Source organism: Haemaphysalis longicornis, unplaced genomic scaffold (assembly GCF_048455015.1).
Source record: "Haemaphysalis longicornis isolate Haplotype H1 unplaced genomic scaffold, Haemaphysalis longicornis Haplotype H1 scaffold_1, whole genome shotgun sequence".
Taxonomy (NCBI): domain Eukaryota; kingdom Metazoa; phylum Arthropoda; class Arachnida; order Ixodida; family Ixodidae; genus Haemaphysalis; species Haemaphysalis longicornis.
Window position 1 is genome coordinate 213,065,706 of NW_027526203.1, and position 16,314 is coordinate 213,082,019.

At 46.6% G+C, this 16,314-nt stretch overlaps 1 protein-coding gene across 3 annotated transcripts in view; it reads left to right on the forward strand.

Annotated features, from left to right (window-relative positions):
• The window catches only part of LOC144141510 (uncharacterized), a 38,370-nt gene that overhangs the window by 659 nt on the left and 21,397 nt on the right, over positions 1–16,314 (forward strand). For 2 of the 3 annotated variants that reach the window (XM_077673067.1, XM_077673061.1), the window contains exons 2-4: positions 286–349; positions 8,795–8,887; positions 16,035–16,295. In XM_077673067.1, the coding sequence (XP_077529193.1) occupies positions 286–349; positions 8,795–8,887; positions 16,035–16,295 (418 nt within the window). Of the gene's footprint in view, positions 1–54; positions 203–285; positions 350–8,794; positions 8,888–16,034; positions 16,296–16,314 lie in introns of those variants that run through there. The other variant, XM_077673073.1, reaches the window with a different exon arrangement.

The window sequence follows — 16,314 nt, forward strand, 5'->3', positions numbered from 1 at the left end:
CCTTGATACGCGAGAGTGGGTGGGCGCGTGGAACGCGGGCATCGTTTGCCTCCTCTTCTTCGCACAATCCGAACAGCGTGTTCCGTGTAGGGCGAAGCGTGGCACCGCGTGACATTGCTCAGCTTCGTCGTCTTCGTCGTCGCTCCGCGTTCGGTGGGACGTGTCATAACGCTGGTCCGAGCGCGCGAGCGCAAGCGCCCAGGTTGGCAGAACTGTGCTGCGTTCAGCCTTTTCGCCTCGAGAGCCGAGATTGCTGGTTCCTGACTGCCAGCTTATTTGTTTCAGAAAATGATCCAGTCCGTCGAAAATGAAGAAAAGGGTTCCGGTGATGCTACTGCGTCGATGCCTGGTATGGAATTTATCCTTTTGCTCGCCGGTGTTCCACTTAAGCGTGAGAGCCGCCTTATCACCAGTTGTGTGCTGCGGCTAGTAGTTGATACATTCTGCAAGAATCATCCCCTGGGCCACTGAACTGTACTACTAGATTTGTGGAGTCCATTTTCAGGCAAAATATCTCCGCTTCAAAGGAATATTGGCGCGCTTTTCCCCCTTTGCGCGTTTAAATTAACGATGATTTTGTAGATTCTCGCGTTGTCACTAATTTTTAACCGTGCCCTGTCCGGGATAAAATGCCGTACGTAGAAATTCACTTAGAATATTCTAAACCTTCTGGGAATGTCACTGAATCTACTTGTTCAGTCTGGATGGTTCTCGAACCTAAGTTTACAATTTACTTTGCCCACGATTAATATGCCTACTTGATGTCAGTGTTAGATTATTTCTTGTGAACGTTAAGCGATACCAATGGATTATGCTGCTGTCTCAATGGTAGTTTATAAGGGTTTTTTCAGTGGCTGGTAATAATTTCCAGTGGCAAACAGCCATTTTAATAGTTCGTCGCCGAAAATGTCAGTGGGCGGAGTGGTCATCGGAATTGCTTTTGTGTGGCGTGAGCTTTTCTCAGCCATGGATGAAAACAAATGTTTGGGTAGACGTGTCAAGACAGTGGCAAGAAAGCAATTTTAAGCCATTTTGGTTTTTACCCCTTAAATTGGTAACTCATAGACTATTTCAATTTTGGTTAAATTGGCTGGAAGTGGAGCTCACTGGTAAAGGGCCATTTACTTCAGGCGTTTGACTTGCCTGCACCACGTGAGGCATTTCTTCTCTGTACCGCCATTGATTTTATAAATCCAGTTTGCAGCACTTGAGCTTTGCCATCAGCATTGCTGTGCCCATGTTGTGAGTGCAGAACCAGTTTGTTTTTCCTTGTGCGTCCAAGACAGCAGGTGCAAGCTTTGTGCAGAAGCAGACGAGAAAGGCCAAGCTGGCTGTGCACAATGCTGCATTGAACTGTCGCGGATTGTTTCAGTGAAGTGCGGACCGAATCCCACGGACCTAATATTTTGTTGTTGCTGTTTAAACCTTGGATATGGCCTCTAAGGAAATTTTTCAGTATTCACTCGACACCACAGTACGTTATCTTTGCCATGTATCATTAACAAGTTCGAAAACGGGTTCACTCTGGAAACTGTTCCATTTGGCTGTGAATGGGCCTCAACAGTGAGCCAATGAAAAATCAAGGTAAAGGTTGACATGTACCCAATGTCATGCCTTAAATCTAGTATACGCGTGGTCAAGGTGCTGTTACTAATACATTTTGTTTCTTTTGTGAGTTATTACTCTTTCAACATGTAGCAACTTCATTTTAATGGGGGAGTAAGTGGGTGCATTAAGTTTTGTGGCTAGGACAAACTCTTTGTAGCCTTTCTTTTGCCAAATTTTTCCCACAAAAACGAGAACTCTGGAAACATTTTTTGCTCAATTTAGAGCAAAGCCTAAGGCAGTCTTGTAATGTGCTTGCGTGTAGATAAGTCTTCGTTTGATATCTGAAAACGTGCAAGTTCTTGTGTAAATTCTTTGTTCTTATCTGAACTCTGCTCAAATTCAGCTGGGAGGCTTCCAAAAGAAATACGAATTAAGCACACTGTTATTGCAAGAAGCAATTGTCTCCATCAATGTGAGCGCCATGACTGTATGCTGTTGTTTTCTAAAGCTGATACCCTTCTATCTTTACGAAACATTTGTGAACTCATTTCATAACCACGTGCATTCTCTGTTTACCAAACATTTGTGAGCTCATGTCATAATCGCATACATTTAACTCATCTTGCACGTTTACGAGATGTCATGGCATCCAAAGATGCAGGTGGCTTATCATTGAAAAATTGTTGGTCAAGGCACCTGGCATGGTTGTGGCACGAAATGGGTTTAATGAAACCCAGTAAACCAGACCTTTAATTGGTGGAATTTGTTTTACTGGCTTCTTGGGTGGAATAGATAGCTTGAAATAATTGCCATCACTGTATTTAGCTGTAAGGCATAAAATGCCTCTAGCTAGAGCAGAAAACTGGGCTGAATTTGTATTTTATGTAATTTTCAGTAATACCTCAGCGATAGCGTAATGCGGAATGAAGCTATCTTGCTGTTTTCACATGTTGAAAGCAGTGTCCGCCGTTCAGATTTGTCGGAATGGCCACACGCATTTGCAGTGAAACACAATTTTTTTTAAGCCTGCAAAAATTTTTTTCACTAAACGGGCCTTTTCGTACTTAACCTTTGTGGTATTATATTAAATTAAATCCTGTTTAGTTGCCCAGAACACAAATACTTGATAAATGCACGATCACATGTCCCGTCTACTCTTGTGTATTTGTCTTCTGCTCTCCCCCTCAAGATGTTCAGATAGAGTGCTTGAATGTATAAATTATAAACCCTGCACACGCTACTATAAGCACAGTTTGTTGTAAAAGATACGAAAGATCGGCACAGTTCGTCAGTTTAACATTTTCCTAGCACTGTCTTTTGTTTTGCATAGTGGGGGGGGGGGGGTCAAAAACAAAAATGGCAGCAATCATAGGGAAAGCTAAAACATGAGCAGTGAGTGATACAATGTGCAGTGTCCCAGCTTAGAGATATTGTGCAGATGATTTCAATGTGGTGGAACAAGAGAAAGGTTTAAAACTTGCATCAGTTTTGTTGTTTAATCTGTGTGCCTTGGCAATTCAATACTGACTTTATGAATGCCCCTTCTACGGGGGGTTCTTGCAATGACCATGGTTGAGTGTGTTTAAGCATTGCTCTATGGCAGCAAAACAGTTTAAAGATGCCTCTTGAGTGGTGGCTGTTATTCTGGGGGGAAAAAAAAGCTGTTTTGCAAGAATAGATGCAGAAAGGGTGACCGGTCTTTACTCAAGTTGTTTAGAGAAACAATGTTTGAAGGTATGAGCGAAACTCTCCGCCGTATGGTATCTTTAACCGCGTTGTCCATGTCTGGCTAGCATACTATTTAACAAAAGTGCATAAAGTTTAATGTTTAACAACTTGTTGCTCAGTGTGTTAGTTCACAGATAAAAAGTTCACGGATAAAAAGCGGTTATAGATGTGTTCCTGGTAAAGTTTGTTTGCAGATATCTTTGAAGGCTAGGCAGGACTAGTGTCACTAAAGAGTTCTTGCCCAATACACTGAGTGCATGCGTCAGGCTAGGCAGGAACAAGCATTTGTCGCCAGAGAAGCAGAGTGTAGTGTCAGTAAAGATATTACAGTGCCGCCACTCAGGCACACAAGTCAGCAACGCAGCCATTTTGTTTGTTGTTCATTAGTGTTGTGAGGTTGCTGCATCTGCGGCCTCACCGTCTGACCAGGGCGTTTGTTAAGGGGGGACACCCCTCTTAAAACTATTTCTTTTAATTTTTAAGTAAACTCCATGAAACTTGTCAGTCTTGCTGCTTTCCCCCCAATGATTTCAAATATGGCATTATTTTTTTAGTTGGTCAATTAGGTCCTGAGATAATTAGTGGTAATTAACCATTTTTGGAGGAACAATAGACAAAACTGTGTTGGTCAGAAAACTGTAATCTTTACATTTTCCAACACTATGAACCCTGGTGAGTGCAATAAGACAATCAGTTTTTTTATTCATCGCTTGGAACTGATTTTACCGCTCATTAAACTTCAGTGTTTGAAGTTGGCACTCAAAATGGCTCCTTGTCAGTGTTGCCACCAAGGTTTAACGAGCTGTAAAATTAGTTTCAAGCGACGCATCAAAAAACTAATTGTCTTATTGCACTCACCAGTGTTCATAGTATTAGAAAATGTAAAGACTACAGTTTTCTTACCAACACAGTTTTGTCTATTGTTCCTCCAAAAATGGTTAATTATCTCTAATTATCTCGGGACCTAATTGACCAACAAAAAAAATAATGCCATATTTGAAATCAGTGGAGGAAAAGCAGCAAGACTGACGAGTTTCACAGAGTTTACTTAAAAATTAAAAAAGTTTTTTTAAGAGCAGTGTCCCTTAAAGGAGTAGCGACACGAAATTTCAAAGCTGAGATAACTATGTAAAATGCTTCCTTTTTATCAGGAGATATCTCCCAGCAAGTTTCAGCCGTAACCGGTCAGTATAACGTATTTTAAATCCATTCTGTGTTTTCCCCACGAGAAAGTCCAGAGTGGGCCAGCATCTATTCCTTGCCCCAAACTGCCAATGCTGGGGCTCCCGTGATGTAGCTGATGTGCTGGCTGCGGTTGGCACGTGCTGCTGCGCCATGTGTATCACTTCGTGGTTTTGGGACTGGCGTCATGCTGCCCGGGCGCATGGGGATGGGGAAGACCTCAGCCGGTCTGCACTTGCTCACACGCGTCCAGACCGGCAGCAGTGCGACAAGAACGGTGACGTCACAGGCACCCTCCTGTCATGGCGGCCGCTCGGCGTTTTTGTTTTGTTGAAACCGAAACTGATGCTAAACGATGCCGTAAAGAATTTTTTTACGCTGCAGTCGGGGCTGGTAGGCACCCATAGCAGCGAAAAAGAACCCTAACACTAAAATTGTTTGTCAGTACTCCTTTAACAATACTGAAGATGCAGCAAAACGGCATCTTTGAACACACTTCTGCTGCTGAAATGCTGTTACACACGTTATCTTGATTCGCATTCAGAACGATGTCAGTCGCACACAGCCGCAGTGGTGGGAGAACAAGCTAAGCCTACCAGCGTTGACAGACTAAGGCGCATAAACAACAAAATGGTGGTGCCCATGAATTGTCGCAGTGTAAACAAGTCGCGTTATGCGAACTGACCGGTGATCATGGTGGCGGCATGGGACAATAGGGGAAAAGAGTGCCAATACACTGTACCAGTATCTAGTGACACTAGCCGAGCACACGTGACAAGCCCGCCAAGACAAGAAACATCCTCCATCACCATTTGTAATGGCTTACAACAGCTTTGCTGGACATCCACTTTCGCGGGGCAGGATGGCGACCAATTTTTTTACTGCTGCTCTACAAGTGCACAGATTGCTTAGAAATGTCTAACAAATTCCATTGCTTTTAGGTTGCTCATACAGGGTAGTAAGATGATAATTGGAACACTTTAACTCTTTCGCTACCGCGCCTATCAAAATCGATCAATTTGATCGATACTTTTGGGAGCGCTTTTTCATAGCGTTCCAGGCGTTTCTCGAACAAGTGAAGCTGTTCGGAGTTAGATCAGAAAATGGCCTTTCAAAATCAGTTTTGTTTTCATTTTTGCAACGGAAACGTGATTTTTGACACGCTTTTGAATCACCTGGGTGTGGAAAAGGGGCGTGGTCATCGCGCGTCACGGCTACCAACGAAGAATGCGTGCAACTCGTAATTACTCTGCACCAGCGCTTGTTTTTTGCTATCAGGGCGTGAATGGGGAACTAGCAAATGATTTTCAATCGTCAGGTTCGCGCTCTGACAGTAATAATCCCAGAAATCGGCTGAAAATGTCAAGCAGTGCCTGGTTGCAAAGCTACTTTATGATTTTATGCAGTTTTATTGCCTTTGCGCAAGTTGTTCTAAGTACTGTGGTAGTTCTACTTACCTCAGGACCATTCGCAAACAGTTTACAACAGTTTCGGTTTCGTTTCTGCATCGCGCAATTCATATTTAGCGCTACTACGCAGTTACCCAACTTCAAGGCTACCTGCCATGGCGCCTGAAGCGTCCGCGACTGATCAAATAAAGATGTTACACCCCCCCCCCCCCTCGAACAAAGCACGCCGCTCCTGATTTCCCCCCACCCTAACCCGATTTCTGCGATAAGAACTTGAGATGCAAGTCAAAAGGTCACACCCAGTCGCCAGATATCTGTTCCGCCGAGGACAGCGCTTCAAACCGGCCTTACACTGCCAGCTGTTCGCCTTCCAGTTTCGTTTCCATGCGAGAGTATATCCGGTTGTCTAATGTTGCTGCTTAGTTGAACGGTCTATTCGGACGGAGTCTCTGATAAGTTTTTGTACTGTTTCATTTGAAAAATGTTAGGTGGCGCTGCAATAGAGGAGGCTCGTTGTGCTGTTCTTTTTTAGCGCGCAACTGCTACTCGGCCAAAGATCGCAGGGCACGATTCTAGCTGATCGTACCTCATTTTTGCGAGCAAGGCTACAATTGCGAGTAAGAATGTGATAATAAAGCTCAGCTTTATGTTTTGAGAGATAACTGACCGTGAACGACAACAAGCATCAGCCACGGCGTTCCGTTTTCAACTTCATGCATGTTTTTTTCCGCATCGCGTGCTTGTCCCAAATATTGTGCTCGCTGTAAATGCAAAGTCAGCCATTGACAAGATGTTTTTACGTTATGTGGGGGCAAATTGGTGCCTCTGATAATGTCAAACCGCCAGATTTATTCCAGGGAACCACCCGAAATTTCACATTTTGAATTGGAGGTTGGGCTTCACCGCATGACACGAGCACCGTGCGTGCTAAAATTTTTTTTTTATATCTGAAAAACTGTTCCGCGCAAGTCGACATTTTTTTTAGGGTGTGTTTTTGAAATGTTTCCCTACAAAATGTATATTCTAATTTTTTTCTACTTCCGGTGGTTTGATATACACAACTCCTTTTTTATCATTATTTTTGGCAACTTGACAAAAATTATGATTTTGATATTTTTTTTCACAACTATGATATATGAAAACCTTTAAAAAACTGGTGTTATTGGAAAGGCCGTTAAATAATCTGCATTTTGTGGTCCTGCAATTAGTGCCTAAATATTTTTTTAGCGGGAAAAAAAATGTTTTCTTGAACCCCTAAAAATTGGTCAATTTTCTGCGGTAGCGAAAGAGTTAAAGGACAAAATGCAAGTTTGGTTTATTCAAAAGATTGCCTTGTTTGAATCATGCGGACACCACTTTTAACCTAAACTTCGCTCAAATAAGCTGTCTAATTAGGGAAAAAACGGAATGGCCTTGCGACCCTCTAGCTCATTTCCTGCAACAGAACCTATGTCATACCAGCCAGCTCTGCGATTGGTTGATGCTGGCAAAAGCAAGCACAAATAGACAGAGCCTATAAGCTTGCCAAACAGGCTATTTGTGCTTAAATTTAGAGCACATTTATTTATTTTTTATTTGTTTATTAGAGTACCCTCAGGGCCTTTACGGCGTTAGAGGGGGTGGGTACAGTGCATGAAAACAGGTAACAGTGTAGAAGTACAGGCAGTATGTAAACACAGGCATATTTCCGGAAACCAGGTTACTGCGTTACATGTACAGAAAGGGCATTCTTGAATGATGTGGGGTCTTCAATGGACACAATGGTGGTCCATTGAAGATCTGGTCCATTGAAGACTACTCCAAATATATAGAAGTTGCCAAAATTTTCAAGTGTCCCTAGAGTTAGAGAAACCTGGAAAATCCTCCTTTTTCTCACTTGTGCATTTGGTTCAATATTTAAGTAGTAGATAAATTTGTGATGTGGGAAACAAGCAAATGACAGTGCAGTTTCATGAAAAAGCTTCATTTCTTTCTCATCTATTCAAGCTTTGCTGCCTTTGCCACATGTGAGAACACTAAGTTTATTATTGCCATACGCAGCTGTATGAGGCTGTATTCACTCGCGTGGTGCGCATGCTGGCAACCATGCGTGTTCTGCCATTCTGGTGCCTGCATGTACCTGTTGCTAGGGTGACGTCGAATGCACAGGCCATGTGCAGCATTTCTACGGGCAGCGGGAGCAGCAGTATTACATCCCGCTGAGCTCAAACGCTTTACCTCGACGTCAATTACTGTTTCTCGTAGTGTACTCAGCCTACCTGTCGCAAGACATGAGTGAAGTCGTCGGCACAGATCAGCTAATTGCCAGCTGCAGTGTTTTGGTACTGGCCACAGATCATTCAGCTCTCAATTGAGTGCCTTCCCCTTGGTCTCCCAGCTAACAATGCATCTACTACTGCACTACCGTTGTATCTCGGTGTTCATGTGAACACTCGCAATTTATTGGAAGCATTATTTGGCTTTTGTTCTCTGAACGGGGCATTAGACGGCACTTACCTGATATGATATATGGAGTCTGACATGGGCAGGCTGCAGTTGCACCTGTGTCGATATCAGTGTTTGCAGGCAACTGCACTGCAGCATGGGCATTTTGTGCGTCATGCCGCTTTCGCAGCCGTGGCTTGGTGGTGATGTGGAGTTAATGGCACGTGCAGCATCACTACACAATGTCGCTGTGGCTATTTACTGTTAATGCCGTGGCTGAGAATCTGGTGGTAACTGTGCAGACAAGATGCCGGGGCCTCCCTCCCTTTTTTTTTTCCCTTGTGAACGCATGCGCTGACACAGCAGGCACTGTCGTGGGATGTGTTGTGGGATGGACATGAAAGGCTTGGGCTCCTGGCATACCTGTGAAGCGGGCGCTGGCAGTGTGTGGGCAGATTGTGTATTGCCTGTGTGTGTTGTGACACTGGGCTACCTCTGTGCAGCGGTGGCAGCAGCTGAGGCAACCAAGGAGCCTGAAAAGACAGCTGAAGTGAAGGAAGAAGGTGCAGTTGATGCAGCAGCTACAAAAACCAACGGTCAGTATCTTTGTCCTTGGTTTGTCCCGTGTGTCCATGTACAGGGTGGTTGCCTAGTTGACACTGGGGCATTCTGTAATGGGGTTTTGTAGCTCAGGGTTTCTCAAATTTGTGACAGGAGGGAAGTTGTACAGTTCATGAAGCGTGCATTCTTTAGGAAAGGCTCCTCCAGCCAACCTTTTTTAACACTTGTGAGGATTCTGTACTAAGGCATCCCAGAGCTTGTACTACCTCCCTTTCTGCAGTCCAGAGAGAGAAGAAAGGCCTTGCCATTTTGGAACAGTGACATGTACTATCTTGATCACAGTTAGGGTGAACACGGGGTCGCATGTCATTCCGAGCTCGGGCACCGCCGGCGTTCCGGGTAGCTTCTCGCGCATGCGCAGTTCGTTTGCAACGAGGCTGTGATGCACGTGCGAAGTTACCCGGAACGCCGACAGGCGGCGCCCGAGCACGGAATGCAGTGATGCTACCGCTGCGCCAATTGCGCCAAACTGCGCCCAAGTGCTCTAGCTGCTACATCCTGCTACATTTCCTCTAAATTTGGTGATCCTGCGCCCAAGGGTGCACGCCGACTTTCAGAAACGAAACAACTACTTGAGGTTCCCCATTGAAAGCGACATCGCGGTGCACCTGTTTTCAGGACGCAATCCGAGCCAAGCCAAGGCAAACTGGCTCTGGTTGTGATAACAGCGATGATACGTTTTGCGGTTGGCGCCTCGTAGGCGTTGTGAAATCTGCCCCCCCCCCCCCACTCGAGACTGTTAATTCCGTGCAGTGCACTTCGCACTTATTGGGCTCGCGAGACCGGCTGCCGCCGTCACGACGGTCCGCCTCGCGGTCTTCGGGCCGCGATATGCGTCGTGATATGCGTGCCGCACTCGTGAAGCTCGGCTACAACGTCAGGCGACGTGAAATTGCCGTACTCGCTCGCCAACGCGCCCCGACAGCGTACGCGTCGACCGGGTGCCTGTGTAGTTGTGCTGGAAGAAAAGTAGGCAAGAGCTGAGGATGCAGAAGTTATAGTTAAAGTGGAATCTGGATGGTACAATTCTGGGTGATACAAATTTCGGGATGATACGAATTTCTGATAAGTCCCAGCGAAATTGCACTGTTTGAAATAGAAAAAATTTCGCCTCTTACGAACGGACCTGCGGTGCCCGGTGAATGATAAGAACGAGTCGGCGAGGCGCCCGACTGCGGAGCGAGCAAGCTACGACGATGTACAGGCTCTCTGCCCTCTTTGTCGCTCTTTTTCCGGGAACGGCCAAGCTGTTTTCTGCTCGCAAAAATGCGCCGCACACTCCACAGGCACGCTGACTCTGCCGCGAAACCACCCGCACACTGCGCGGGGTGCGGCCGGCCGCGGCAACATGGCGGCGGTTTCATGTCGAAGTGGTGCGGGACAACCGCTCTTTAAAATGCCGCTCAAAGCACACACGAAGTTTCTTGTGCGGTAAATGGGCTAATAATGTGAGCGAAAACGGTGCTATAAAACATCATCCACGCCGGTAGTGAAAGCGCCCATGAAATATATATCGGGGTGCTAAGCCTAAACATCTCCGGCGGAGCCAGCCGGCTGTCTCGAGCACTTCGTAACTGCCGCCATGAGGCACACGCACGCCTTCCCATTTGCGCAATTCGTTACAAGTGTTGCGCCACGGGTGTCGCGCCACGGGTGTTGCGCGTCGCGCGGGTGTCTAGCGAGTGCCACGGGTGTCGCGCATAATTTTCTGACCGCGGGCGCCGAATTGCCGGCGCGGGCGTGAAAATATCGCGCGCGCAACGCCGACGCGCACGAATCACGTGCAAAAACGCTCCTGTTGTGAGTGAAGATATGGAAGTCCAGAAAGGACCGCTCGGTGACATGGAGGTTAAAAAAAAAAGCAGAAAAACATCACGGATTCCGTCACGCGAAACTAAGAAAATAAACAATCGAAAACTTGTTTTAGTGCTTAATTTTTTGGTCTGTGTTGTTCACATGAATTTTGGATGATACAAATATTTTTCGCGGTGCCGCGAGATTCGTATCATTGGGATTGTACTGTAAACAGATGAAAATTTACAAAGTGCAGGGGGGAGAAAATAGTATGCAAGGGCAGGAAACGGTGGGAGAGTTCGGGCCGCACGCCGGCAAGCGAGTATGACAATTTCAGGACGCCTGACGTTTCCGAGCTTCACGAGTACGGCACGCATATGACGACGCCCATCTTAGATTTCACGTACAGTTCATAGAGGCATAGAATTCACATACGTGGAAATTGAAGGTGAAATGCACGCATGTGGCCTCGCAGGGAATTAACATAGTCTCGGGGTAGGGGGGGGGGGACTAATGGGCTACCTTGTCATTAACGGAGGCGTTTTGGTTGCTTGCGGCAAACCTGTCGTGAAGGGGCGGGATTCAGCCAGGTGCTGCGTGTTGGTTGCCAGAAATTACTGCCCGCTGCCTTTGTAAACAATAGCGCTGCTATCGGTGGCTTGTCGTTTTAGACCCTTACGGTGGCAGCGCTGACGCTGCTAAATAGTGATGCATGTGCAACACGGGGAGGAGCGTGGTGTTCAATTATGCAGTCAAAGCCGTGGCGCTACTGATGTTATTGGTCAGTGCTCTCACGATAGCCTTCAAATAGTGCTCGTTTTGACATAGCATGTTCGTTGTGATGAGCAATTTTTAGTTTGTTCATAGTACATCTTTTATTGTATAAAATGAGCTTGTTTCTTTTAATTTTTGTTGTGCAGGCCGCTGCACAAAGTTCAATGCAGACATTCTTCAGGAGACTGATGAAAATGGGGACAAAATATCCATGTTCTGGGTTCTTTTAATTTTTTATTATCGTTGAAGGGCGTGCTTTTAGTGATTATCTATCATGAATGCAATACGTGTCTTAAAATTGCTTGTATCAACACCTGCTCCGAAAGCTGGTTTTGCTGCTCCGAAACACATTTTTGCCTGCTCCAAAAGCTGCTCCAAAGCGGCCTAACCCGGTAGCATCACTGGGAATGACATGCGACCCCGTGTTCACCCTAACTGTGATCAAGATAGTACAGTAGTGATTAGTGTTAAAGGAGCTGTGAAGACAAAATACAAGTTATGTTTATTAGAAAGACTGCTTAGTCCCGATAACAATGATACCAATATTATCGCAACCTTCGAACAAATAACGGAGATATTAAAGAAAACGTGTGAAGCAGTCGCGACCCTCTAGCCGATTTCCCGCAACTTTTCTATGACGTCACGGAACCTTGTTTGTGCGATTGGCGGCCGCCTAACTGACCTGTCGCGACGACACATGACTGGACGTCTGTAATGGGGCCTCTAGTCCATTTGACCACATCACTTGAATGCTAACGTGCAGTTAACTGAAAGTTGTTTTATTGTTGGCCTGTATGAAATCATTCTTGCTCATAACACGTCACTGTGGCGCAAAATTTGAGTTTTTAAATACTTCTTGCCTTTTTTTTTTTTTTTTTTCGTTAAAAAAACATCTTTTGTGGCTGTAATGGAGCTGAGTGAGATACTGAATCCTAGTTCTTTCAAATTAAATGAAGTTGTATTTTCTCTCCATGGCTCCTTTAAGGTTTGTGCAAAGCTGCATATTTAACCCAGATTCGAAGTGTCACTTCAAAATGCCCTTTTAATGAGCCAGGAAAGCAGATTTCGCTGCAGAACACGCGTGTCCTTCTGGTTTGTGCACAGCATGTGCTTGCGTCGATGACATTTCCAGGTGATGCGTGCCAAAAATTACACGATAAAGCAAGCACAAAGGGCAGTACCTTAAACATGCCGGGTTATAACTTTGTGCTGTACTGTCATCTTCAAGCTGCACTCCCGTGTTAGCTAGTCAAAATAGGCTTCACTTTTGTATACAGGGCGTTGAGCCATTGGTGTAGCTATTTGATTCTTGTGGCTTAGTCTTGCAAAAGCATAGTTCCAAGTGTACTTGCCATGGTGGCTCAGGCTCATTGGCCAATGCATTGTGCTGCTGGACTGTATTCCAGGCCACGAGTGTTTTTTGTTTATTTATTGAATAAAAAACACCGATGGGGGGTGATGTTTTGGTGCATGTTGAAGATTCCAAAGTGGTCTAAATTAAAGCCCAACTGCACAGAAATTTAACCTCAGCCAAGTTTACTTTGAACAGGCAACGCATACCCTAAAATCAACTGGGACATGACCGGTAGCAGAGTGAAAGGCCTTGTTAATCCATCTAAAACCATTTAAAGGAGCCATGAAAACAAAACACGAGTTTGTGTTATTCAAAAGATTTCGTGTTTTATAGTGCCCCCAGCGCTTGTCTGAATGCAAACGATGCTTTATTCTCTAAGAAATTAATTGAAGTTAAAATTTTGATTTTCCCACTAAATTGTGCCTTTTCGTCGTCTGCAATGGCATCACAGGGCCGTTTTTACGGTTGAACCTAGATGGCGCCACCACACCATGTCAAGCAGTTTTCTGCCTTTGGTTTGTGAACGTATTTGTACCTGACTTGTTTTGTTCATGGAGACAATGTTTCGTGAAACATGGTGCTCGCTCGACAAATGCGGTCACGTAAGACATTGTCGCTTGCGTGAATCGGCCAGCGTCGTATCAAACCCCAAAGTCCCGCAGACCTGTGCAGCTAAACCAATCATAGTGCGCAGTACCAACAGCAGTAATTTTTTTTTCATGTCTCTGAAATAATTTATTTTCCAGTAAAAATAAGACTGCAGGAAACTGTGCAGCATCCCAAATTTTACATAAATCCTCTTTCATAGAAAAAAATATATTCTGGTACATAAATACGAAATGGCACATCACGAAAAAACGTGATTATACCAAAAACTATATACACTAAAGATCCAAATACACATTTTGAATGGGAATGTGCCAGGAATAGCTTAAAAAATAATAGCTCTGTGCAACGCCATTTTCACAAAGCTAAACTACATCGCTTGTGCCATGTGGTGAAGCAGCCTGCTCGCAAGCGCGTGCTCAGGCTGGTGGGGTGTTTTTTGTAGCAATAAACATTTGTTGTCTAGTGGCCTGGTGGAGAGGGAAGGATGGAGTTCATCACTGAATCTCCGCTAGCACTAAAAACGCGAAAAACAGCAAAACTGTTCGCACATGTTCAGGCATAGAAGAGGTTGGTGCACAGTGCTGACGGCGTATCACCATGGGAAATTGACCAACAGCCAATGGGACAGCCACTGCTGTAAGGACGTTATTACAGTGGTGCCAGTGGTGCATAATCAGGGAAATTGAAGAAAGCACAGTTGGATTTTCCCTAGTCTTTAACAGCGATTTGCGTGCTCGCTGCTTCACGTACACTTGTAATATTTGGCTCGGGTATTCCTGGCAGTGTAACGTAAGCGTCGTGCAGGTTTATTTGCACTGCTAAGCGTGTTGCCGGGCCCCTTAAAGGGGCAGCGAGGGCATTTGTTTGGGGACATTGCCTGACGTGGCTGAGTGCAGGCGATTTACAGGGTGTCTAGCGACCGGGAAAACCGGGAAAAGTCAGGGAATTTTGAGCCACCGGGAAAAGTCAGGGAGTTGTCAGGGAATTTTTCAATCAAGTACTACCAGTCAGGGAAAACCACTTCGGGGCCTGCCCACACTGTTTTAGAATAGGGGAAACCAGTGTTCGAGGCCCCCAAGAAGTTACCGAACGCAACAAGTTCGCGCGCGCCGAAAACGTGAACCGCATGAAACGTTTTCTGGTTCTTCTGCAAGCGAAAACGCGCCGCGCACGCCTGAGGTGCGCTGACGCCGCCGCGAAAACCACCCGCACGGTGCGTGCCGAGCGGCAGGCGACGGCAACATGGCGGCAGCACCGGCCGCGGAGTAGTGCGGTAGCTTATTTAGTGACGCTAGGTAGCATCAACGGCCGCGTTTGCCGCTCTTTAAAATGCTACTCAAGGCACAAACGCACTAGCTTGTGCAGGAAAGGAGCCACCGCAGGCACGAAATCGTCGACGCGGCCGTGAAAATACCGCGAACGAATCGCGTGCAGAAACTCGCCGTGCGGTTCACACAGCTCGCAGCTGGCTTAGGTTGCTGGGTGCACTTGCGCAGAGGGACGATGTGTGTGGTGCCAAAATCACACGCACAACACGCTTTTTTTTTTCAGCGAATTTTAAAGGGCAGCGCTTTTCGGGAGCTAATCTTGAAAGAACTTCTTTCTTATGGCAACAGGAGCCAGAATTACATAATCAGAAAGGATGACATGGCTTAGCATGAACCGCATGCGGCGTTTTCTGCTCGCGAAAACGCGCCGTGCACGTCACAGGCGCGCTCACGCTGCCGCGGAACCACCCGCATGCTGCGCGCGGTGCTGCCGGCGGCGGCAATATGGCAGCGACTTCGACCGCGAAATTGGAGCGACCGCTTCTAAGCGCTCTCTAAAATGCCGAACAAGTCATGCACGAAGTTGCTTGTGCGATAAAGGAGGTTATAATGTGGGCGGAAACGGTACTATAAAACATCATCCGCGCCGCTAATGAAAGCGCCCATGCAATACCCGCCGGGGTGGCGGAGCCAGCCGACTGTCTCGAGCGCTTCAGAACTGCCGCCATGAGGCGCGCGGCTCCCCATTGGCGCATGTCATCAGGCTCCTCCCACTGCTGCGCGCGATGCGCGTCATTTTCTGAGCGAGGCAGAAGCTGCCGCGCGCGCGAATCGTCGACGCGGGCGTCAAAAAATCGCACGCGCAACGCCGACGTGCCCGAATCGCGTGCAAAAACGCACCACGCGGTTCACGTTGCATGTCAAGTCACGACAATCTAGAAAAAAAAGCAAAAGGTGCTGGCTAAAGCGCAACCTGAAGCTTCTATCCTGCAAGATGAAATAAACTCTCTGAAGCCGTAATTGAAGGCAAGCAAACCTCAAGCTGAACGAGCAAACTGAAGTTATTCAAAGTGCATTCTGAGAAGTAGGGAACTTGCAACAAATGTGTTTTTCCCTACGATAGAATGTCTTTTCTCTCCGCTTTTTATGTGCTTCACTGACCATTTCCACAGAATGGCGCCTGTTGTATAGGTCAGGGAATTTCGACTAAAATGGTCATGGAAAACATGGAAAAGTCAGGGAAATTGAATTAGGCAATTTGCTAGACACCCTGTATTTAGGTGTTGACTCGGACCGCGACACGCTTGTGCGGGGTCTGCACAGGTGCCGGTGATGGTCCGGAGGAGCGCGGCGGCGGTGGCCGGAGGGCGGCCTCTAACCGTGCCAACGGGCGCGTGAGCGAGGGGAGCGGCAGTGGTCGGCCCAAGAGGCGCAAGCCCAAGCGTGAGAACGAGCGTCACAGCCAGAGTGAGCCCGAGAGCACTGACCGGGAGGGAGGTGGTGGAGGGGGCCGGGGCGGGCCTCGCCACTACCGCCGGAACCCCCGTGACCGTTCGGACCCCAGGCCCCGCGTCGACATGGATGGTGAGTGCTCTCCGGGTGG